Below are 24,575 nucleotides of genomic sequence, written 5' to 3' on the forward strand. Positions count from 1 at the left end.
AGAGTTGTGTTTGGATATGAATATAATTTTGGGTTGTTTTTGAAGTTTTGTGAGTGATCTGAGTAAATTTTTTGAAAAATAGCTTTTTGAAGTTTTTAAAATTTTCGAAAAATTTCAAAATGCATCTTTAAGTGAAAATTGAAAATTTTATGAACAAACGCTGATTTCGGAAAAAAGTGAAAATCTTTTGGAAAAAAAATGAAAAAATTCCTTATGTCCAAACGGGCTCTAAGTATCACATAAGAGTCGTTTGGTTGGAATACGATTTATACCGGTATAAGTTATGCCGGTATAAGGTATATTGAGATAAGTTATGTTGGGATTAGTTATGCTTGGATTGTTGTTTATTTATTGTTTGGTATGTTGTGTTAAGAATGGCAATTGCATAATTTCTAAGAAAAATGTATAAATTATACCAATGCTAATTACTCACCTTCTATAAAGTATAAGTTATTTCGATATTAAAATTTACTAATCAAACAGAGTATTAAGGTGTTATTAAATTTTTATACGAGCCTTGTACTTTCTTGTACCCCATAACCCCTAAGAGTACTTTCATTGTCTTTTTCAGCGAATGGTGCAATTTGTGGCCTATAAATATGAAGGGAAGACTTTACCCCTGAATGCTTTTTTCCCCAAGTGAAAAAAAATTGGGGGTCCTTTATTCTTGAGAACGAAAGCTCTCTCAATAACGCCAGATTGAAAAAGTTTGTAGAGAGAGAGAAGATCAAGAAGAGGATAGAGAGAGTGAAGGACCACGTAAACGAATACAGTCCATGTATGTAATGAAGGATTCTTGGGAGAACACGATACAACTACTACAATTCGCTTTTATACCCTTCTTCACCTGCAAATAAGTTTCTTCAGTTCAATAGTAGTACTTCTTCTTTTACAGCTCTCCTCATTTTCTCGCCTACAATGTCCGGCGACGCTTCTGCTTCTGTTTCTTCTTCTGGGTTTTGTTTAGAGGGGCTTGATGATGTTCAAGATTATCCATGGGTCAGTTTTTTTTTTCCTCTCTCAATCCCAATTACAAGTCCACCGTTCTTGGGCTTTATTTCTTTTAGTGGAGTCACTTAGATTCTGATACTTGTTCTGGAATTTTCTGATGAATGTAGGCGAATGAAGGAGAGCCATCTATGTCGTGGGACAGGTATAGTCAACTATACGATGTTGTAAAAACGGGCAACGAAGCATATCGTGAGAATAGATGGGACGAGGTAAATTTTCATTTTCTTGATAAATATTTTTCTTTAGTCGATGTACCTGTGTTACTCAGTAACGTTGTCTATTAAAGAATTGAGAACTGAAGATTTGGAACCAATAAATAAAAAAAAGTTAACGTGCAATTTAACTGCCTTCGATTTGATCGCTTTTCAGAAATATTGCAATTGGTGAATCCCAAGAACATGACTTGTTTCCAGGGGGTAACTTTAAATGGAATTGATTGATCACATATATTTGAAACCATTATATTCATCTCTAGTAATCTTGCCAATGTTAGTACTGATCTCATGAATCTTGCCTGTATCTTCTCATTGCTAGAGGAAGTTTCTGCTTTTTGTATCATACCCCCACAAGGGCGGTTTGATACGGAGGAACATGTTTCCCGTGAAAAATGTATTCACCTTGGAAATTCATCTTTTGAACCAATTCTACCATTTGGTTGGGTATAAGTAGGTGGCATATGTTAAGCATACAAGGTGGATGATAGGGCATGAGAACAGTATTTTGGTGATATTTTTAGCATTAACGATCGAAACAGTGTTTAGATGTTGGTTGAAGCAAGTGATATGGAGTATGACTGTGTGATACTTGGAAAGGAAACCGACTCCCGTCCATAATTTTGTGAAAATATTGTTTGGTAACTGAACGCTAGAAAATGGTTCATCATGGAAATTATTTTTCTCCATAGCAAAACACACCCTTGTCCTTTCATTTTTCATCTTCTTTTTATGAGGTGTGATACCTTTCTGTATTCTGTAACTCAAAATATTTATTTTGTTAGCAAATCAAAAGTTTATCTTAGGCATTAGAAAGATGCATAAGATGTAAGCCGAAGTGTTTATGAACTCACTTTCTCATGGTTTATGAAGAATGAGCTAGCTCTTTTTTTTATCTTGTTGTTATTCCTACCTGCTGCAATTACCTTTTCTTTTTCAGTTGTTATCTAGCAGAGGGTCTATCGGAAACAACCTCTCTGTCGTTCCAGGGGTAGGAGTAAGGCTGCATACATCTTAACCTTCCTAGACCCCACTTGTGGGAAACTACTGGGTTTGTTGTTGTTATTGTTATGTTTCTTGAGGAGGTGAAATTTCTTGGGCAGTTCGATAATCTAAAGATTTGGAGAAATTCTTGAGACTTAGGGATTTGAATTTAGTGTGTGTGGTCCAATATCCTTCTATAACTACATGACACAGGTAATTCAAGGTGGTTGAGGGGCTCTGGTTTGAAGTAATGTTCTTGATGTTGTTTTGATAACATACCAGTGCCTAGTATAGTGATCAACATTTTTCTTTAATGTTTACCTCAAAAACTAGCTCCTTCACAAGAATGATTTTCAGGGTATAATGTGTTATTTGATCATGATATAAAGGGCTTGTGTTCTTGCATAGTTGCGTTTATTTTCTTGTGTTCTCAATAAGTTTATTTCCTTGGTCAGGCTATCAATTCTTACACAAGAGCTAACAACACTAGGCCAAATGATCCTATCATTCTTAGCAACAGATGCGCTTCATACCTCAGGTAAAGTTTAATTTATGCCTGGTATTTCTGATGCATATTGAATGTTTAACTTCCATTTTGATTCGTCTCTGTTGACTTTGCCATCTGTACTCTGTGTTCTCTATTTGACTACTTGCCAGTTCCCAAGTAGCTGAACTTAGTTTTTTTTTATAACTGAATTTCGTCCAGGTTTAGCCAATTTCTGAAAAGTAGAACTGCATCAGATTCAGAATACAGGCCATTGAGTGGGTTGGATCCTACAACGCTTGCTGGGGTATGTCTGTTTTTTGATATAGTCTATGATTTCAACCTTCTTAGTACGAGGTTTTGCAGCAAATTTAAATTGTTTTACTTCAATGTCAGCTTGCGTTAAAGGATGCTGAGAAGGTGATGCATCTGCAGAACAATTCAGTAAACTCATATATTCTGAAGGCAAACTCACTCATTTTGGTAAGGACGTTGTATGTCATGCATCATTAACTTGAAAGCACATGGTTTCAACATGGGTGGCATTTGGAACATAGCCTAATTTTCTATTTTCTTATTTTGTTGTTTCCTGAACTCTTTATACTTTGTGGTGGGGGAAATAACTAATTTGGGTTTGTCCTAGTGTATTAGGACCACGTAATATTCATTGTTCTATCATGAGAGCGGCATATGCTTCAATTGTTATCTCATCAAATGCTTATTACTTTTCTGGTGAACTTGTTTGTTGTAATTGTTTGAATGAAGGAGATTCCCATAGTTCCAATCTCTTGTTAAATATTTGGTTGGCTGATAATCTTTTTGACACTCTTCTCAAATTTCTTGAATTGCCAGTTAGAAAAAAATGAGCTAGCCCAAGATGTAATCCGTTCAGGCCTTCAGGTGAATCCCCTAAGGTAAAGCAAATTATGGTAATAAGCATAACTACAGCATGCTTTCTCATATTAGTTTCTGTTACCCAGAAGCATTGTGGTAAAGTTTGATTATGTGGCGAGTTCTTAATTGCTGTTTCTTCTGCGATGTAGCAATCCCCTTCTAAATTTGGAGAAATCGATCACAGCTACACTTGGAATGAGAAGCCATGGGAGACCAGAACGCAGTGATGATTTTGACTGTACCCTGTGCTTAAAGCTATTATATGAACCTATAACAACTCCTTGTGGACATTCTTTTTGCCGTGCATGCCTCTTCCAATCAATGGACCGATGTAAGTTTTATTTGCCTACCTATCTACCCCAGCTTCTTTGAATATATTGAATTACGACCACCGTATTCTCTTCTTCTTACTCTTGTTTTGCCCTTTGGATTAACTTTTTTCTAGATAACAGATGCCCATTGTGCCGAACAGTTCTTTTCATTAGTCCCAGAACATGTGCAATCAGGTTAGTTGCTTATGGTACATCCTCTGTACTTGTTTTACACTTTACTGCTGAGACTACAGCCTCTCTATTTTTGTTTTTCTTTTTATGATAGTAATTGATCCTACTGGTCATTCAGTCACATGCTTCGTTGCTTCCTCTCTTTTAATGCTATAAAAGAGATTGATTGTCTGGACCAAAAGTCTTCCTGCAAAAGGAATAAAATATCGTGTTTGTACCTTTACACTCCTTGATGACTGTTCTCACTAATATTAATGAGTTAATTGAACACATTTTGCCATGTGACTGAGATTACCTTATCTATATTTTGTCTTGTGTGGCTACTGCCTCATTCTTATTTTGCACTTTTTCAGTGTAACATTGAATAACATAATAGAAAAGAATTTTCCTGAGGAATATGCTGAAAGGAAGGCTGAGAATGACAGTCTGATAAACCTTGGTGTTGACTTGCTGCCTCTTTTTGTCATGGACGTTATTCTACCATGCGAGAAGCTTGCACTTAACATTTTTGAACCTCGTTACAGACTTATGGTGAGTGCTACTTAACTATTATATTCTTGAGTATTAGTGTAGAATGCAGTTTTGCCTCTTTCGCATGGTTGTCACAACCTAGGTGAATCATCATTATTGTATTTCTATATCTTTTCTTCTCAAAAAAAAAAAAAAGAATTTTATTGCCTATGGCCTCAATTATTGTGTCTTAGTTTACTAGATATATAGATTGAGAAGAGAACAAGGTTTGAAAGAAAATTTACTTTTGTGCTACTTTGACAAAATGATAAGATGAGGTAAAAAATGTGTGGATGATTGAACTTATCACCAATAGAAGTTCTAATTATTATAAAAAAGAAGTAGGATTATCCTATTTAGTTAATTCTCCCCCCCAAAAAAAAACAACGGTACTGCTCAATCTGTGAGGCCTGCTTACTCTGTGAGGCCTGCTTACTTTTGCAAGAGATAGCCTCCCTATTTTATTCAACAGCAATGGATCCTATTTCGTTCTTCTTTCAAAAGTTCACAAATTGTTTTGTTGAAACAGGTTAGGAGGATAATGGAAGGAAATCGTCGAATGGGAATGGTAGTTTCCTTTGATTTTCTCCTCAGTTGTTATTATTGGTTTTGCAGTCTTCACTTTTGGCTGAGGCTTCACCGTTAATCATGCAGGCTGTTGTTGATCCTACGACGGGTTCGATAGCTGATTATGCTTGTGAAGTGGAGATTATAGAGTAGGTGTTTTGCGAGCAGTTCAGATTTTGGGGATATCTTTTACGGTTATTCTTCTAAAGATTCCATCCTTTTATTCTTGTTTTATAGAAATTGATAACCTGCATCTCTTCGTGTAGATGTGAGCCACTTCCAGACGGGCGTTTCTATCTGGAGGTGAATATCAGCTCTCTGTCTCATCCCATTATCTACTTTTTCTTTTTGTACCATGAGCCTTCCTATTAGCATCGCTTATTTACTACTTACGAGTTCATTAATATTTACGAGTTCATTAATATATGGGTGCAAACTGCTATATGAGGACTTTTAAGTGTGAAATAGTCAAGGTTCTTCACCACACAAAAAAGCATGTGTACTTTTGCATCCATGTACAATATCCTCGGTGCACCTGAGCGTTTGTGTCAAAGTGAACACTATAGCTACTTTTGTGCCCCTAAGCAAGTGAAAATGTTCTTCTTGAACACTTTGACCAACTTTCCCTTCAGCAAGTTGAGAATTCTATTTCTTTGCCAAATGAATCCGAGTTTTGGTTGTTTCTCTCTTAAGGATGAATTCAAAAAGCTGTTATTTCAATCCAGAGGTGGTGTCATGTCTATATGTCCCACCATAAGAAAGCCGGAATTCTGCTGAATCTTTTCTTTCCTCTTACAAATCTTCAAAGTTCTTTCAACTTGTGTCTGATTTATCACAAATTTATGCAGGTTGAAAGTCGACGTAGATGCCGCATTGTACGATATTGGGATCAAGACGGGTTAGTTCAATTACCAATTCTTTATTGGTAGAGATGGAAATAGGTAATTAAGTTTAAAAAGAAGTAAGAAGGGCACAGAAACGTAGATTCAGGTACCATTTGGTTGCCAAAGTAAAAGGAATTACAGAAAAGTAACTTCTGACTTTTTCTGTGCGTTTATAAGCAGGTTTGTAGGAAAAGCAGTTCAAAAGGTTCACAAGAAAAAAGTTTTCTCCATAATAAGTCCTGGCAAAAGTGTAGGGAACTTGAAGGAATTAGTTTCCTCTTGTTTGGACTTTCCTTTTTTGTACAAACGTTTTGAATAAATTGTTTTTTCTAAATTTATTTTTCAAAAGTAAATCTTCTAATAACTTTCTTATAAAAGAAGCCAAGCCGTGAAGTTTTTCAAAGGAGGGGATGTAAGAAACCTCTGGATTGGTCCTTTTGTTGCTTTGCAGTGAGTCAGGAGGTTGGATCCAATGCCATCCCAAAATATTAGGCACCTATGCGATTATTTTTCTATTTTTCTGCTATTTTATGCTTCCTTAAGCTTGCTTTTTTTTTTTTTTTTTTCCCCGGCCATTATTATGAAGGTATCGTGTTGCTGAGGTTGAATGGATACATGATATATGCCCAGCCGAAGGAACAAGAGAGAGGCATGAAGTAAGTTGTACTGCAATTCCTCTGAGAGAGATTTGTTGATCCATTTTATGTGCAATCCCGATTTTTGTGGCATATTAATCTTTTCTTATTTACCTCCTAAAAGAAAGATACTTGCTTCTTGTGCTTTCTGTTTGAGGATTTTTGGGCAAAATGTTTCTTTGGGATTCCTCTAAAATTCAACTAGATTACTGACAGCCTTATACTTCATATGAGATAATTTTTCCTTTCTCTTATTGACCATGTAGATTATGCTTTTCAACTCTTTTATGTGCTTACTTGTGTATACTGTGTGCTGTGTGCGCATTTGTGTGTGTACTTGTATTTGTATACTGCATGTGTTTTGTGCCTTGCTGCACGCGGATCTAATTCACTGCCAAGCGCTTAATGCTTTTCAAACTCTAGCTTGTCGCTCAAGTGTCTTAGTTTATAAATGTTCAATTGTAATTTGTCAATTGCTGATAGTTACTGGAGATGGCAAATAAGGCGGCAGCATTTGCTCAACGGTGGTTGAGGAACGCACAAGAAGTAGCAGGAGGTAAAGTCATTAATAGAGTTTTCCCTTTCTTGCTCCTTTGTGTTAAATGATTGTAATAGATCCATTTGTAGGATGGGATTTTATGTCTTTTGATCCTCCAATGCATAAGCTACAACACTTTCGTAGATAGGTTTTGAAAGTGGAAGTACCACTTTCGTAGATAGGTTCGAAAGTAGAAGTACCACTTGTAGGATGAGATTCCATGTCTTTTGATCCTTCAAATGCATGCTACCACCTTATTGGTGTGATATCAATGAAACCTTTTAAATAATTAAAAAAAAGTTAGTTTTATCAATCCCAATCGGTGAACACGACCTGGAAAACTTGTCGTCCCTGTCAATCTAGTAATATATTGGATGGCTTCAGGCAGAGAGCTGACCTTAGTGTTTCTGCTTTGTCTAGTTTAGTACAGCTTAAATATTCTTTTGGTTAATATCCTTTCGGTATAAAAATCATGACCTACACTTTGCCTGCAGATCGTAGACGTGCAGAACTCTTCAAAGCGGAAGGATTGATGCCATCACCACAGGATCCTGAGCGCTTAAGTTTTTGGGTAACACTTAAATCCTTATTCAAGTTAAAAACAAGTAGTAGACATGAATTAGTAATTTATGTTTTGGCGCATGAATGAATGCAGCTTACAACTTTGACCAGTCATAGACCAACAGAGAAATTAGACCTGCTTCAGATAAGAGATACACATGAGGTATTTGTTCTTTACCACTTCATTTAAATTATCTTTTTCTTGAACTCATTTCTTCAAAAATAAGGTCTCGTCACACAATGGAGGTTTCTTGTAGCACGTCATGGGCACTAGGCTAAAGGGTAGTTGAGCAACTAAAGGGAATTGCCTTACTTATTCTAACATAGGACAAGAAGGTTTAGAAACGTACATGTAGAATGTAGATACAGTCAAAAGCCAAGGGTGGATCTAGTGTTCGACATTGAGTTCTTCTTAACCCAGTATTTTCGACGGGGAGTAATGATTTTTATGTGAAAATTCACAAACTTTTAACAAATATTTGAAATCTTGAATCCGCCTCAAGAGGGGGATCCACGATTTTAATACCATGGGTTCACCACCGATTTTAACGTAAAATTGATGCTTGTCATAATGTCGAGTGATGTGAAAAACTTTAGTAATTTATGACTTATTATTAATTTTGCACATTAACCAAAGCGATAAATTATACTCTTTTAAGTCTAAATTTGTGTTTTAGTTCATTAGTTTTATCAGTTATAATCTGTATAATTATTGAATAATATTATCTTACATCTTTTTAGTTCTTACCTTCAATATTCAAAACAAAAGAGGAACGTAAAATAGTAATGATAATTTAATGCCGTAAAATCTGAAATTTGGGCAAATTTTAGCACGAAAATATCAAAAAGTTTGAGAGCTCATGATTAATTCTGTTTATGTGAATTGCTTACCATAAATAGAAAATTATATATCGTATTAAAGAAATTGGATATAAAGTTAAATAAATTGATTGGGACAATCTCATCATGTAAAATTATATTTCATCACGTAACTTAGATCTTATAGTCACATAAAGTATTTCTAATGAAACAAATACATATTGGTTCAAAGTAGAGACAAATCTCAATTTGAAGTAATCAATAGCTAATCTCCGAATCCTTAATTTTTTGTATACCATGAAGTCTCGGAGAATTATCAGGCCGGATGCAATAAAGAAGAGAAATAAAAGGAAGTCAAAAGAAAGAAATAGAAAAAAAATATAACGGAATGCCGACTAAATTTGGTGTCTCGAACTTTGTTGCTCGGACTCTCCTAAAATGTGGCCGGGTGCGTGTCGGATCCTAAACGTAGTACATTTTTGGAGGATCCGATACGGGTGTGGCAGCATTTTGGAGAGTCCGCGCAACATAGGTCTCGAACCACGGCACCAAGCACCAAACTTTGAGCATGGGTGCCAACTGCTCTATATAGCAAAACTTTCAGGAAATCATACAGGAAATTGACATTATTTGCAAGAAGGATGGGTTCACGTGCACTGCATCCTTCAATGTAGATCTGCCAATGCCCGCCTCTGTCAAAAGCCATGTTTCATAGGCACTAATAACCCCAGAATTACTCGAGGAATGTTCTATATCTTTTTCTCTCTGATTCTTTCTTGATTAGTCGCTTTAATTAATTGTTGATTGTGCTTAATTTATTCTGCAGAGGATAAGGCGAGGACTCCTATACATGAAAGCAGAAGAACAAGGATGCAGACTGCAATAATATTTGGTGAACATGTAATAGTTTCTTTACATGAAAGCAGGAGGACAAGGCTGCCGGCTGCAATGAATTTTTGGTCGATATGTAATTAATTCAATTATTTTGTAATATATGATTGATTGTTGTGTAAAGCTCATATATATAGGCTTATTTGATTTCAACATTTTTTTATCCTCATTTCCAATAGTGGAAAAGGGCCTAAAATGCCCTTTTACTATATGAAATAGGACAGGCTAGCCCTCCGTTAAAAGTTGGTCTCTATTCTGCCCTTGCCGTCAACAAATGGGCTCATATATGCCCTCCATCACTAACGGAAGACTCATAAAGTCACGTGGAATATATGTGAGGGCAAGTTAGACGTAGTTCGAATTGTATAGGGGCATATATAAGTCAGTTATAATAGTCATTTCTCAAACACTTCATAGCTCCATATCAGTTTACTTAGACACCTATTTGATAACACCTAACTAATTATCATAGCAAATAAACTCAGTCATAGACACAACAAATGAACGATAATGACTTTATTAAATCCTTGTATAAAAACATAAAGCTTCATTACATAATAAAAGACAACAATTAAGCTACAATAACACTAACATTACATATCATTTCGCACTAATCCAAAGAACATAACAAGACATTCCAATATCTCACACATGAAAATCCACATCTTCTTTCGAAATTTAGCATCAAACACAACTGAGTACTCTAAATCGATCACTTTCTTTATTAGAACATTTCTTTCCAATTCCAAGGCTTTTATTCCTCCATGATCGACGAGCATCATAATATTCTCAAGATGAATATTTTAGCTTCATTATCTCAAGAATGGATCTCCATTCAGTTGACTAGCAATACTATCCATATTGTAGTGCTTACTCCTCCCATATGCATATCTTGTTGTTTCTCCCGCGATACATACAGTAAAACTAGACTATGAATATTTTAGCTTCATTATCTCAAGAATAAATCTCCATTCAGTTGACTAGCAATACCATCCATATTATAGTGCTTACTCCTCTCAAATGCATATCTTGTTGTTTCTTTCTAATAGTTGTAGTGGTAAAAGTTGGTGCTACTTACTTTTTGCTCTTTGCTCAGCTCTTGCTGCTACTTGTATCAATGTCTCTGAATTTCACTCCTTTGGAAGCTTATTCAAGATCGTCAATAAGATATTTACACTTTACATTGTCTATTTTTCTGTCTTTATTCTGATTACTCTGTACTTATGTTGCTTGTAGCAAGTAGCGGAGTGAAGGCAGAATTTTCATCAAGAAAATTAAGACGATTTAACATATAATATAATATATATATATATATATATATATATATATATATATATATATATATATGACAAGAGATATAGTTCTTTCAATAATTGTCAAAAAGCCATGTTTCTTAGGCACTAATATCCCTTGAATTAGTTGAGGAGCTATAACGAGTATAGTGTCCTAGTATTTCTTTTTCTGTTTTCTTGATTAGTACTCCCTCCGGTCCAAAATAAGTGATTTCTTGGCCTTTTTTTGTGGTCCAAAATAAGTGATTTTTCCAGATTCAAAAAAGAATTAATTGTTTTTTCCTACATTGCCCTTGGAGTAAATAGTGTTGGAGTATGTGTTAGGAGTATTTATGTGAAGAGATAGTAAATGTTAATATGGTCAATTTCATTGTTAATTAATGTTAAAAGGTGAATTTCTTAATTTGTGTGAAAACAGCTAAAAAATCACTTATTTTGGATCGGAGAGAGTAGCTTTAATTATTTGTTATTGTGCTTAATTTATCTGTAACGGATAAGGCGAGGACTCCTTTACATGAAAGCACAAGGACAAGGCTATGAATTTTTTGGTCGATATGTAATTAATTCCACTATTTATGCTATATGATTGATATTTTTTATTTATTGAAAAAATGATTGATATTGTTTAAAGTTCATTTATATAAGGCCTATTTGATTTCAATAGTTTTAACTCTTATCACTGCATAATATAGACAGTAAAAATTCATATACTCGATCATTAATTTACTTGAAATTCATATACTCGATCATTAATTTACTTGAAATTGAGGTATAGTTGTTGTTGTCATTTTTCTTCATGGCATACAAGGATGAATGTAATTTTATTCCATTAAGTGTTCGCAAATGGACTTGTTGCTATGTTCATTCCAGCTATAAATTTTAGCGTGCAAGAAAGCAATTACCTTTCAAGTCTCTTACTTTTTTCTCATCACTTTGTTTGATTAGATCAATAATCGTTTAATAGAATATAATCACCCAAGAAAATGAGTTGATTAATGAATTAAGAACCATAAGAGAAGTAAGAAATTCAAAAATAGTCAGATTTGTAAGTGGTAATTGAAAAATAGTCACAGTTTTCAAAGTATTCGAAATTTAGTCACTTTTCATGTAAAGATAAATCAGAATGAAAACACTATTCAAAATCCGAAAAATATTCCAGCATAATATACTGGATTTCGAATTTTTTACATGTGAACTTCCAGCATAATATATGGGAGTTCCAACATATTATTTATACACGGGTGCTCCAATCTCCAGTATATTATGTTGGAACTTTCCGTGTGCTGGAGTTCCAACATAATATGTTGGAAGTTCATATACAGGTGCACCAATCTCCAGTATATTATGCTGAAACTTTCCGTGTTGCAGCAAAATAGTGACTATTTTTCAATTATCCGTCCGAAAACTGGCTAGCCCGTGCTATTTTCACTAAGAGAACCATAATCCCAACTTAAAAAAAATCCCAACTTACTTAACTGACGTTAATGAAGATAAATTAAAATTCCTAAATCTTGGGTGTTTGGTCCCACAACTTGGCATAACCTAAGGCAGATTATCTGATTCTGCTATTGATGGTAGCCATTTCCCTTTTAAGGTCAACTAATTAACAATCTTTTCTTTAAGCATTATATTCCCAGCTGGATACGCGCTATTGGACTTTTGTGTTTGTTGTTAGTTAATCAAATCATTTTAAAATTTAAGGACTTAACAGAAAAAGCTCTCAAATACTAATTCTTCTCAGAAAAAGTCTACATTTTCAAACAACAATACAGGAAGGCACGTTCTATACAAACATGTTAACAACTAATGTTCTTTCTCTTTTAGCCATTTCATTAAACTCACAATATTCTTCTTGACCTTTACAAACATAAACGTGCTACTCTTACACTATTTGCTATCCTTATGTCTATTCAAAAATTCTACTAGTAATTCTAACATCAAGAATCTTGCTCTCATACAACAAAAGATGAGAGGAAGAAAACACTATTTTGTCATTTTTGCTTTTCTTGTACTGTTTTTTGCAAATATAGCCACTTCAACTTCTAAAGGAAAATTTACACCAGCTGATACTTATCTGATCAATTGTGGATCCCCTGATACCACATTGCTTGATGATGGAAGGACTTTTAAGTCTGATCCTCAATCTGCTTCTTACTTGTCTACTGATCAGACTATTTTAGCTTCTGTTAAATCTTTACAAGAAAAGGTTTCTTTTTCATCTGAATCTTTGTTGTATCAAACAGCAAGAATATTTGAAAGTGAATCTATGTATAGATTTCTTGTTTTTCAACCGGGCAGACATTGGGTGCGTTTGTATTTTTATCCTCTTTCACATCCAAATTACAGTCTAACAAGTGCTATGTTCAGTGTTTCTTGTGATAGTATTGTTTTACTACATGATTTTTCAGTGAAGGATACTAGTAAAACAGTGTTCAAAGAGTATCTTATTAATATTACTTCATCTCAATTTACCCTCAAATTTTCACCTCAGAAGAAATCTTTTGCGTTTATCAATGCTATTGAGTTTGTCTCAGCACCAGATGATCTCATTCCTGATTCAGCTGCTGCAGTTTCCCCTGTTGGTGATTTCAATGGCTTGTCTCAGTTCGCGTTTGAAGTAAGTTATCGGCTAAATATTGGAGGATCAATTGTCACACCTAAAAATGATACATTGTGGAGGACATGGTTGCCTGATGATCAGTACATGGTATTTCCACAAGGAGCTCAAAATGTGTCGGTTCCTCCTGAGACGATCAAATATCCGGATGGAGGTGCAACGCCTTTGATTGCTCCACGTTGGGTTTATGCAACGGCTGATAGGATGGCTGATGCTGGGGTTGCAAACTCGAATTTTATGCTAACGTGGGAGATGAACGTTGATCCGAGTTTTTCTTACTTGATCAGAATGCATTTCTGTGATATTGTGAGCCAAGGCCTAAATGAGTTGTACTTCAATGTCTATATTAATGAGATAGCGGGGGTTTCTAGTCTTGACCTCTCAACACTCACTTCAGATTTGGCCACCCCTTATTACAAAGACTTTGTGCTCAATGCCACAGCCATAACCAACGGCTCAATCATCGTGCAGGTGGGGCCAGCGGCTGATGTTCTGTCTAGCCTCCCAAATGCCATCCTCAATGGGTTAGAGGTCATGAAGATAAGCAACATGGAGGGAAGTTTAGATGGGCTGTTCTCATCTGGTGGAACGAATGCAGGCCTAGTGCCAAAATCTCGCAGTATGAGAATTGCTGCTGCTTTTGGATTGGCAATGGGGGTTACAGCAATAGTACTGCTTGTAATGGGCATTGTTAGGTGGCGAAGGAAACCAAAAAATGGTTGGGAGAGGCAGAAGACATTCTCCTCTTGGCTTCCTCTCAATGCCAGTTACTGTAGTTTCATGTCAAGCAAGAGCAAGACTTGTTCAACAATCATATCCTCTGGCCTCAACTTTGGCCGCCTTTTCACTTTCAATGAAATCAAGATTGCAACAAAAAACTTTGATGAAAAGGCAGTCATTGGTGTTGGAGGCTTCGGAAAAGTCTACCTTGGTGAATTGGAAGATGGAATAAAACTCGCCATAAAACGAGGAAATCCATCATCCTCACAAGGTATAAATGAATTCAGAACTGAAATTGAGTTGCTATCCAAGCTTAGGCATAGACATCTTGTTTCACTCATTGGGTATTGCGACGAACAATCAGAAATGATTCTTGTCTATGAGTACATGTCTAATGGTCCTCTTCGCGACCACATTTATGGTTCCACTTTGCCAACTCTATCATGGAGACAAAGGCTCGAAATTTGCATAGGAGCTGCTCGAGGACTACATTACCTTCACACTGGATCAACTCAAGGAATAATACACCGCGATATAAAAACCACAAACATCCTCCTGGATGAGAACTTTGTCGCAAAGATGGCTGATTTTGGCTTGTCAAAAACCGGTCCTTCACTGGAGCAAACACACGTTAGCACAGCAGTGAAGGGTAGTTTTGGTTACCTTGATCCTGAGTACTTCAGAAGACAACAACTAACAGAAAAATCTGATGTTTACTCATTTGGGGTAGTCCTATTTGAGGTATTATGTGCAAGGCCAGCACTTGATCCAGCATTGCCAAGAGAACAAGTAAATTTAGCAGAGTGGGCAATGCAGCAGCACAGAAAGGGTTCTCTTGAGAAGATCATAGACCCTAATCTTGCAGGAACCATTAGGCCCGAGGCGTTAAGGAAATACGTGGAAGCTGCAGAGAAATGTTTGGCAGAATATGGGGTTGACAGGCCTACAATGGGAGATGTTTTGTGGAACTTAGAGTATGCTTTACAACTTGAAGGAGCATCACCACAGACTGATCTTCCAGTGGAAAATGAGAACGAAAATTCAAAGCCAAGTTCTTCAGAACAACCTGGGACAAATCCGAAGGCCAATAAAGAAGATCAGCTAATTAACATCAATGATGATTCTGGAGTGGTGGTTGGTTCTCCTATGTTCTTAGAAGATTTTCAAGGAAGATAACTGAAATTACAGCAACTCCTTTTTATTTATTTTCTTACTTTTCTGCTTCCATGTTTTTACTTTACTTCTCAAGCAATCTTGGGTTATCTTGGATTGATTTCTTGTTTAGTTCATGATGACTGAAGACATGCCAGAGTTTGTCTGTGTAAGAGGATCTAATTGAGTTCACTTTTAAGTACTTGTAGCTATATTTACAGATTTATCTTCACTCAGGTGTGTTATTTTTCAATACTTATTGTTGTTTTCCAATAGAATTGAGAAAACCTGTAAACTGTTAGATGGAGAAATATTGTGTTTAAGTTCCTCAATCTCCTTAATTCAGTTTCGAGCACCAACGTTCTTCGCTAAAGCGGGTGGTAATGTCTTATGACATCGTCGAAATCATGATTGTTCAAAACTCCATTATGATTTCTGTATTGGGAAAAAACTGAGTTTATATTAAAAGATGATGTGGCATGACACGTGGATTAGTTAAATGGTCAAAGCGCAGCAATTGACTAAGAGGCACGGATGGAAACAGCCACGGGAAGAAGAATTTAAATAGGCACGAGACAACGTATAGATACGAGTCTCGTACCAATTTAAATTATCTACAGCCAACGGATAGAAGGCATTGAAAGCAAAGATCTGGTGACAGAAAGGAGTCCAAATTCATTATTAAATACTTGATACGTTATGAAGTCGGTATTTAATAGGAATGATTGTATAACGGCTTATTTAATATCATTTATTACTCATGATTATATCATTAAAGTTGAGGCTTCATTCTTTTACCTAGAATTATCTATAAAAGGAAGAAGTATCATCATTTGTAAGGACACGAAATACTATTGAGAATTTATTGAAATATACATCTATTTGCTTCTTTACCATCGTTCTCAAAAGTATTTTATTTTTGTCTCCTGATTATCAGTAACCCGAATTTCTTTTTAGCTTTGACCAAAGACTCAGATTTTTGGTTAAACAACTTGGTTCTGTTACCGGGAATCTGATAATCTTTCCTTTTAAGCTACATCTTATCTATTAGGCGTCACCATGTCAAACAACAACGCCGACAACAATAGTAACAACACATTGGGAAACCATGAGAATCAAATACATCAAAATCAAGATAATGTGGTTCCCTCTCCTCTAAATTCACCACGTCAATCTCGTGAAGGCACTCCTGTTACCGAATCACGTGCTGATCAACAAGAGCAATCTGAACATTTTGAAGGAGTTACAACTGAAGCTTTGCAAAAGCTAATTGATGCACAGGTCGGCAAAGCTCTTCAGGCACTTGTTAGTCGATTGCCTGCTGCGCCACCTACACCAACTCCTAATAATAATACATTGGAGAACCCCCGTTCTGGTCTTGATAATTCTGGAAACGGAGCAACCCCCAGTGAACCACAAGAAGGGGGACCAGGTAATTTAAATAATTCGTATTTGCAAAATTTAGTACTAACCTTGCAGAAACAGCTTAAGGAACAAAATGAGCGTATTGAACAAATCCTTGGAGTTCCACCTGTAATAAAAGGAGTAGACATGGACAAATACTCACAACAACCATGGAAGCCTAGTGCTGCTCCCCTTCCAATTCCGAAAAAGTTTAAAATGCCTGACATCCCAAAATATAATGGTACTACAGACCCACGTGACCACGTAACTGCATTTACAACCGGCGTAAAAGGCAACGACTTGACCAAACAAGAAATTGAATTAGTATTGGTCAAGAAATTTGGAGAAACTCTCACCAAGGGTGCATTAACCTGGTATTCTCTTTTATCTGAAAATTCTATTAATTCTTTTGCTGAGCTTGCAGATTCTTTTATTAAAGCACATTCGGGAGCACAAAAGGTTGAAAAAAGGATGGAAGATATTTTCAAAATCAAACAAGGGGATTCAGAGTTGCTTAGAAACTTCGTTGATAGATTCCAGCGTGAAAGAATGACTCTACCTCGTGTGCCTGACAATTGGGCTGCTATAGCTTTTGCAAGTAATTTAAATGACAAAAGTTCTGAAGCCACGAGACGGCTCAAAGAAAGTCTTAGAGAATTTCCTGCAACCACATGGAATGATGTTTACAACAGGTATAGCACGAAGCTGCGGATCGAAGAAGATACCGTACCTAAGCTCCATCATGAAGAAAGGGGCGGTACTCGAAGGTCAGAAACCGAAAAAAGATCAGGTAAAAACAGGTACGATCCATATATGGGACCCGCAGGAAAGGACCCACGGTCGAAACAAGATAGCCAGCAATATGATTAAAAATCAAGGAATCGGGATTCTGGTTCTTCTTCAAAGTTCAGGAATGATCGGAACAGACAAGAATCACGAGATGATGACAGGAGTTTAAAGGCACGATTCGGTGGATATAATTTTAATGTCTCTACCTCCGAGATCGTAGCTGTTTTAAGAAGCATGGGAGATAAGGTACGGTGGCCAAAAGAGATGCGGTCAAATCCAAGTAGATTCAATCCGGAGCATTGGTGCGAATTTCAAAACGATCACGGGCACAAAACTTCAGAATGCAGATTCCTGCAGAGTGAAGTGGATCATTTATTAAAGCAAGGGTACCTCACTGAGTTATTTAGTGAGAAAGGAAAGCAAGCTTATATGAAAAACAGACAAGAGCCACCACAACCTCCTTCACCCAAAAGGACAGTGAATGTCATAAGCAGGGGAGAGGACATTCACGACGTAACCTATACAACCTCCAACAAGGTTTCTAAGGTAACAATTACACATGGGAAACGAGTGCGGCAGGTCCTTGAAAATGAAAGTATTTCATTTGATGACGCAGATACCGAAGGAGTAACAACTCCATATAATGACGCACTGGTAATATCTTTACTTGTACATGATACTAATGTAAAACGAGTTTTGATTGATCCAGGGAGTTCTGTAAACATTATATTATTAAGGGTACTACGAGAGATGCAAGCTGAAGACAAAATGATACCCAAGGCGCACACCTTGTCAGGCTTTGACAATTCAAGTGTAGTAACAAAAGGTGAGGTATTTCTAACAACTTTTGCTATGGGTGTTGTGAAGGAAACTAAATTTCAGGTAGTTGATATGGAAATGGCCTACAATATGATCATGGGGAGACCATGGATACACGATATGGACGTTGTCCCATCAACTCTACATCAGGTTATTAAATTCCCATCACTATGGGGAATTTGCCAAATTCGTGGGGATCAGCAGATGGCTCAAAGTGTCAACGCTGTAACAAGTACGAGCACCGAGAATAAAGAAAAGTAGCAATTACAGGAAACAGTTGAAGGTAAAAAAGATCAAACTTCAACTGAACAGGAAAAGACGGATTTGGACTCAAGACCTGACACAATTCAAGAACCTGAAGAAAATGAAAGCATCAAAACGGCAATTGAAGATCTTGAGGCAGTGATGTTATTTGATCAGTGGCCTGAACGGAAGGTTTATGTCGGGGCCAATTTAAGCACGAACATGCGAGGTATGATAATCGAATTTTTAAAAGCTAACTTAGACTGCTTTGCTTGGTCCCACGCTAACATGACAGGTATTCCACCAAATGTGGTCACTCACAAACTCAATGAGGACCCCTCTTTCACACCAATAAAGCAAAAGAAACGGAAACAAGGTGCTTTCAAGAACCAGGTGATTCAGGAGGAAGTCCAAAAGTTATTAAAAATTGGATCAATCTGTGAGGTAAAATATCCTACTTGGTTAGCTAATACGGTGGTCGTACCCAAGAAAAATGGTAAGTGGCGTGTTTGTGTAGATTATACTGATTTAAATAAAGCCTGTCCAAAAGATTCCTTTCCCTTACCGCATATAGATCAACTAATTGATGCAACCGCATGTCATGAACTTTTAAGTTTTTTAGATGCATACTCAGGATATAATCAGATTAAAATGGATCCTGGTGATGAAGAAAAAACTTCTTTCATCACAGACAGGGGGACTTACTGTTATAAGGTAATGCCCTTTGGCCTCAAAAATGCTGGGGCAACCTATCAAAGGTTGGTCACCAAAATGTTCCAAGAACATTTAGGGAAAACGATGGAGGTATATATAGACGATATGCTCGTCAAAACCCAGCAATCTCACGACCATGTTTCTCATCTATCTGTTACTTTTGAAATTTTGCGAAAATTTAATATGAAACTCAACCCAGAAAAATGTGCATTTGGGGTGGCATCAGGTAAGTTTTTGGGTTTTCTTGTTTCTAATCGTGGTATTGAAGTGAATCCTTCTCAGATCAAAGCAATAGAAGAAATCCCGGATATACTTACTAATAAAAAGGAAGTACAAAGATTAACGGGAAGAATTGCAGCTTTGGGGAGATTTATTTCCAAATCCTCGGAAAGGTGTTTTAAGTTTTTCTCTACACTTAAAAAGCAAGATCATTTTGAATGGAATGAAGATTGTCAACAAGCTCTTAGAAATTTGAAAGCTTATTTGTCAAAACCAACGTTGTTGGCAAAACCGAAGGTGGGGGAAAAACTTCTCATTTATTTGGACGTGTCTGAAGTCGCAGTAAGTGTTGTTTTAGTCCGCGAGGACCAAGGTAAACAATCTCCTATTTATTATGTAAGTAAGTCCTTATTGAAAGCTGAGACACGATACCCACAGCTAGAAAAATTAGCCTTAGCTTTGATCATGGCATCTAGAAAGTTAAGACCTTATTTTCAATGTCATCCCATTGTAGTTGTTACTGCTTTTCCACTTCGAAATATATTGCATAAACACAAACTTTCAGGAAGATTAGCAAAATGGGCTATAGAACTAAGTGAGTATGAAGTTATTTATCAACCCAGGACCGCTATAAAGTCTCAGGTACTAGCTGATTTCGTGGCTGATTTTAGCCAGGGGATGCATTTAGAAGCAGAAAAAGAATTATTAGTTTTTAATGGTGCGAACCCGGGGACTTGGGTTTTATACGCTGACGGTTCATCTAATGTAAAAGGGGCAGGCTTAGGAATAGTCCTCGTACCACCTGCGGGTGAGACCATAAGACAGGCTATAAAATGTCATTCTATAACTAACAATGAAGCAGAGTATGAGGCTGTAATTGCAGGTTTAGAATTGGCACGAGAACTCGGCATAACACAGATTATAATCAAGAGTGATTCTCAACTCGTGGTTAATCAGATGCTGGGGACTTATACAGCCAGAGAGTCACGAATGCAAGAATACCTCGCAAAGGTACGGGAGTTAATAAAGCAATTCCAAACTTGGAAAGTAGTGTAGATCCCAAGGGATGAAAATGTAGAGGCAGATGCTTTAGCTAACCTTGCGTCCGCAGCAGACGTGGCAAACAATACAGATGCTTCAGTCATACATCTATTTCATTCCGTTCTTGAACCTGATAAAAACGAGGTAAATTTTAATCATCTAACATGGGATTGGAGAAATGAAATTGTTGCCTTCTTACAGCACGGAACCGTGCCTAATGACAAAGGAAAGGCTTACGCGCTTCGCAAAAAAAGCTGCACGATATTGTTTATATCAAGGTAATCTTTATCGAAAGATGTTCGACGGACCACTAGCAAGGTGTCTCGGTCCCTCTCAAACCGAATATGTCATGAGAGAAGTACATGAAGGACATTGTGGGAATCACGCAGGAGGACGGTCACTGGTAAGAACGTTAATTCGCACAGGATATTATTGGCCTAAGATGGAAGAAGAGGCAACCAGTTTCGTGTCCAAATGTGATAAATGTCAACGGTACGACAATAATATGCACAGACCAGCTGAGTTACTACATCCTGTTTTAGCCCCTTGGCCCTTTATGAAATGGGGAATGGATATCGTAGGTCCACTTCCACAAGCAAAAGGTTAGGTAAAATTTCTACTTGTACTTACAGATTATTTCACTAAATGGGTAGAAGCAGGGGCATTTAAACAGGTACGAGAAAAAGAAGTTAAAGACTTCATATGGCGAAATATAATATGCCGCTTTGGAGTACCAAAGGAGATCGTGTGTGACAATGGACCACAATTTATTGGAGCACAAGTTACAGAATTTCTTCGAAGTTGGCAGATCAAAAGAATAACGTCTACGCCATATCATCCAGTGGGGAATGGACAAGCAGAATCAACTAACAAAGTTATTATTAATAACTTGAAAAAGAGGTTACAAGATTCAAAAGGTAATTGGCCCGAGGTGTTACCTGGAGTACTATGGGCTTATCGTACAACGACCAAAACAGGCACTGGAGAAACACCATTTTCGATGGTTTATGGTACGGAAGCCTTAATTCCAGTTGAAATAGGTGAGCCAAGCACACGATACGATCAGGCAACGGAGGAATCTAATAATGAAGAGATGCGGGTTAGCCTAGATTTACTTGAAGGAAGAAGAGAAGCTGCTTTGATAAGAATGGCAGCACAAAAGCAAGTAATAGAACGATATTACAATAGGAAAGCACGCCTCAGATTTTTCAAAATTGGGGACTTCGTGCTTAAAAAGGTGTTCCAGTCTGCAAAAGCTGCTAACTCAGGAAAGTTAAATCTAACATGGGATGGACCATACAAAGTCCGTGGCATTGCGGGAAAAGGAGCATACCAGTTGGAAACAATGGATGTTAAAAGTTTACCCTCACATTGGAATGCTGTCCACTTAAAAAGATATTACTTTTAAGAAAGTACCTACGGTCAGGTATCATCATGTTAAAATTTCTCTATTGGTTTATTAATATTTTACTAACGATTTTAGATGCTAGGCAAAATATCCTAACTCGTGCCAAATGATGAGTCACAACCTGCAAGGCAAAATGGAGTATTCTTAAATTCCTAGCCCAGGGTTGCAATTAATCTGATGGAAATACACACGAGTTAGACAGTCTTCATCTATAATCGCACCGTCGAGTCCCGTATATCTTTCTGTTTCAGGAAAAGGGCCAAAGTAAAAGAAACAAACAAATGCTCGAGGCTTCATACTTCACCGCTCAAACACTTGGGGGACTACATATTATACACAGATATGTGTAGAAAGAGACAGATACGAGTATCGAACAAAAATCGGCTACAAAGAAGCAAGTGTTGAGAAAAAGTTACGAAGTCTTCAGCATTCATGAGAACAACAGAGTCATCTCTCAAACTCATAAACAAAGTCACCTCTCAAACCCTTCTTAACATGTAAAGATAGGGTCATGACTATGTACTGAAACAGGTTATGAAGAAAAACCTTGTTTTATTTTATGTTATTTACAAATCTGTTACAAGAAAAATAGTTACGAGAAAGTTGTAGATGTATTGTAATACATGTAACAGTCAAACACTTGTTAAAAGTTTATGAATAAAAACTTGCCAAAGTTGTTTCATATAAAACGTGTGTTTTCCTATTACTTTCATCGTATTATAACACCATTATGAAGTTGAGACGTCTTCTTCATTAAGTGTCGATAAAATAAAAGGGCCCTCTTTTATAATCCTCATGTTAATAAGTCATGAGAAGTATCATAAAGCATTTTCAAAGGATAAAAATGCTAAACTATTCTATAAGTCCTAAATAAGTAAGCTAAAGACAAGAATAGAATACATTGCAGTACTAACAAAACTTCTTAATATAATTAAAAAGACTAAGTAGAAACTTAGTCAATTAAAGTTTATACAAGTGCCCCATTAGGATAACTGGGGACTTTCACCAAAAAATCCCTTAAAAAACTAAGGGATAAAACCATCATTCAATTGAAAGGGTCAGCACATCAGAAGTTGCAATATTTATTTCACTTTCAGCCACAGGCACGGTGGCAACTTCTGAAGAAGCAGCAACATGAACGATTTCAGCAGAGCTTGAGATGTTAGGATCAATGAGGGAAACAAGAGTCACGGAAGCTTCAACTTCCACAGACTGGGTCATAGAAGTTTCACCCTCTGAAGCTGGAATTGCAACGTTTTCAGCTGAAGCAGGAATTGTAATCCCAATTGCTGCAGTATGCACTTCTTCATTTAAAAGTTCTTCTGTTCCAGGAACTTCAAGTGCAGGAGAAGGAGTATCAGCAGACTGTTGGCTTTTCTCGATGGTATCTATGACTTTGGCCAGTTCAGACTGCAAGTCAAAACCTTCTTGAGCAGCTTCCGTCATAGCATCACGACGAGATTTCGGGAAAGCCCAACTCACTTCTATGTTAAAATTTTCCTCTAGAAGTCCATATTCCTTTTCCCACATAGCAAGATCGTTTTTTAAGATTTGATATTCAGCTAAATGGGAATCAAGGGAAGCTTCAAGAGAAGCATGAGAACTCTTCAAGGCATGAATCTCGTCAGAGGAAGTCTGTAAGTCAGCCTGAGCTTGAGTCAAGCTTTGCACTAACTCTCCTGCATATTCTTCCTTCCTAGCCAAAAGTGCCTTCAGCTCTCTAACTTCTTCACTAGCCCTGGATAATTGTTCTGACAAAGAGCATTCCAAAAGCTCTTTGTCTCTTTTCAATTGGCTTGAAGAGGCTTTGACAGTTGCCAGTTCAGAAGTTAAACCACAGTTTTGCTGCTCCAGGAGATTTTTATCTTCTTGCAACTCCTCTATGGTCCCTTTAGCATTCTCGAACTGCTCCTTCCAATTGGTTGCTTCAAGCTGGGCTCCCCTAGCTATTTCCTCGGCCTCGTGCATAGTCTTTTCAGACTCACGAGCTCTTCTTTCCAGTAGGGAAATTCTTCCCATTAATTTCGTGCCAATAAGATTAGCCTACAGAGGTAAGTCATGGAAATGAGAGATTGAAGATAATTTTAAAAAAAAACTTGTTGGTAAAAATACCTTCAAAGTAGAATGAACTACGTCATTCATCAGAGTTAAGCAGCTATGGCTCTCCATCTTCTTCTTCTCGATATCTCCAATTAGAGGTTCGAGCCAAACATCGGCTCTGCCGGTCTTCCTCAAGAGGCTATGATTGGCAGGAACCTCCAAAGTAACACTTCTCATAGTCATACTTCCACTGCTAGAACCTGTCTCTGTATGATGAACAGAGGGAAGAGGAGCAGTGGAAGGAATGGAAGGAAAAGATGTAGAAACCACAGGAGCAGAAGAAGGTGCGGTAGAAACAGCCAAGGGAACGAATATAGGAGCAGTAGAAACTGGCAAAAGAACGGAAGTCGTCAAAACTGGTAACGAAATACTTACGGCTGGTAGAGGAATGGAAGAAATAGGAACAAATGAGGAAAGAGGAGCTTCATCAAAAACAGGGCCGAGCTCGCCACTCCCGAAACCACTGTCAAAAAGATGCTGAATTGATTCATCATTATCTCTTGGTTCGATGTCCTCATCAGATTGAATCAAAACAGGCTCGGTGGCGGAGGTACGAGCAGGAGT

The 24,575-nt window shown here is 37.0% G+C and overlaps 2 protein-coding genes across 2 annotated transcripts; both read left to right on the forward strand.

Moving 5' to 3' along the window:
- Positions 1-621: 621 nt before the first annotated feature.
- LOC107823010 (uncharacterized) lies at positions 622-9,656 on the forward strand. Its single transcript, XM_016649592.2, has 18 exons — positions 622-999; positions 1,119-1,220; positions 2,663-2,745; positions 2,914-2,998; positions 3,088-3,174; positions 3,544-3,605; positions 3,735-3,916; positions 4,031-4,091; positions 4,442-4,619; positions 5,128-5,166; positions 5,253-5,314; positions 5,432-5,468; positions 6,014-6,063; positions 6,636-6,705; positions 7,168-7,240; positions 7,717-7,793; positions 7,878-7,946; positions 9,429-9,656. The coding sequence occupies exons 1-18, from the start codon at positions 919-921 to the stop codon at positions 9,486-9,488; spliced, it is 1,458 nt and encodes a 485-aa protein (XP_016505078.1). The 5' UTR covers positions 622-918; the 3' UTR covers positions 9,489-9,656.
- Positions 9,657-12,607: 2,951 nt separating this feature from the next.
- LOC107823009 (putative receptor-like protein kinase At5g61350) lies at positions 12,608-15,506 on the forward strand. The gene has a single exon (XM_016649591.2). It carries the CDS (start codon positions 12,752-12,754, stop codon positions 15,296-15,298), a length of 2,547 nt encoding a protein of 848 aa, XP_016505077.1. The 5' UTR covers positions 12,608-12,751; the 3' UTR covers positions 15,299-15,506.
- Positions 15,507-24,575: the final 9,069 nt, after the last annotated feature.

The sequence above is a fragment of the Nicotiana tabacum genome, chromosome 6 (assembly GCF_000715075.1).
Source record: "Nicotiana tabacum cultivar K326 chromosome 6, ASM71507v2, whole genome shotgun sequence".
Lineage (NCBI taxonomy): Eukaryota > Viridiplantae > Streptophyta > Magnoliopsida > Solanales > Solanaceae > Nicotiana > Nicotiana tabacum.

Coding starts and splice junctions, on each gene's coding strand:
- LOC107823010 (XM_016649592.2), top strand. CDS start 919: ATGTCCGGCGACGCTTCTGCTTCTGTTTCTTCTTCTGGGTTTTGTTTA. Junction 4,092..4,441: donor CCCAGAACATGTGCAATCAG/GTTAGTTGCTTA, acceptor GCACTTTTTCAG/TGTAACATTGAATAACATAA. Junction 5,167..5,252: donor GAAATCGTCGAATGGGAATG/GTAGTTTCCTTT, acceptor TTAATCATGCAG/GCTGTTGTTGATCCTACGAC.
- LOC107823009 (XM_016649591.2), top strand. CDS start 12,752: ATGAGAGGAAGAAAACACTATTTTGTCATTTTTGCTTTTCTTGTACTG.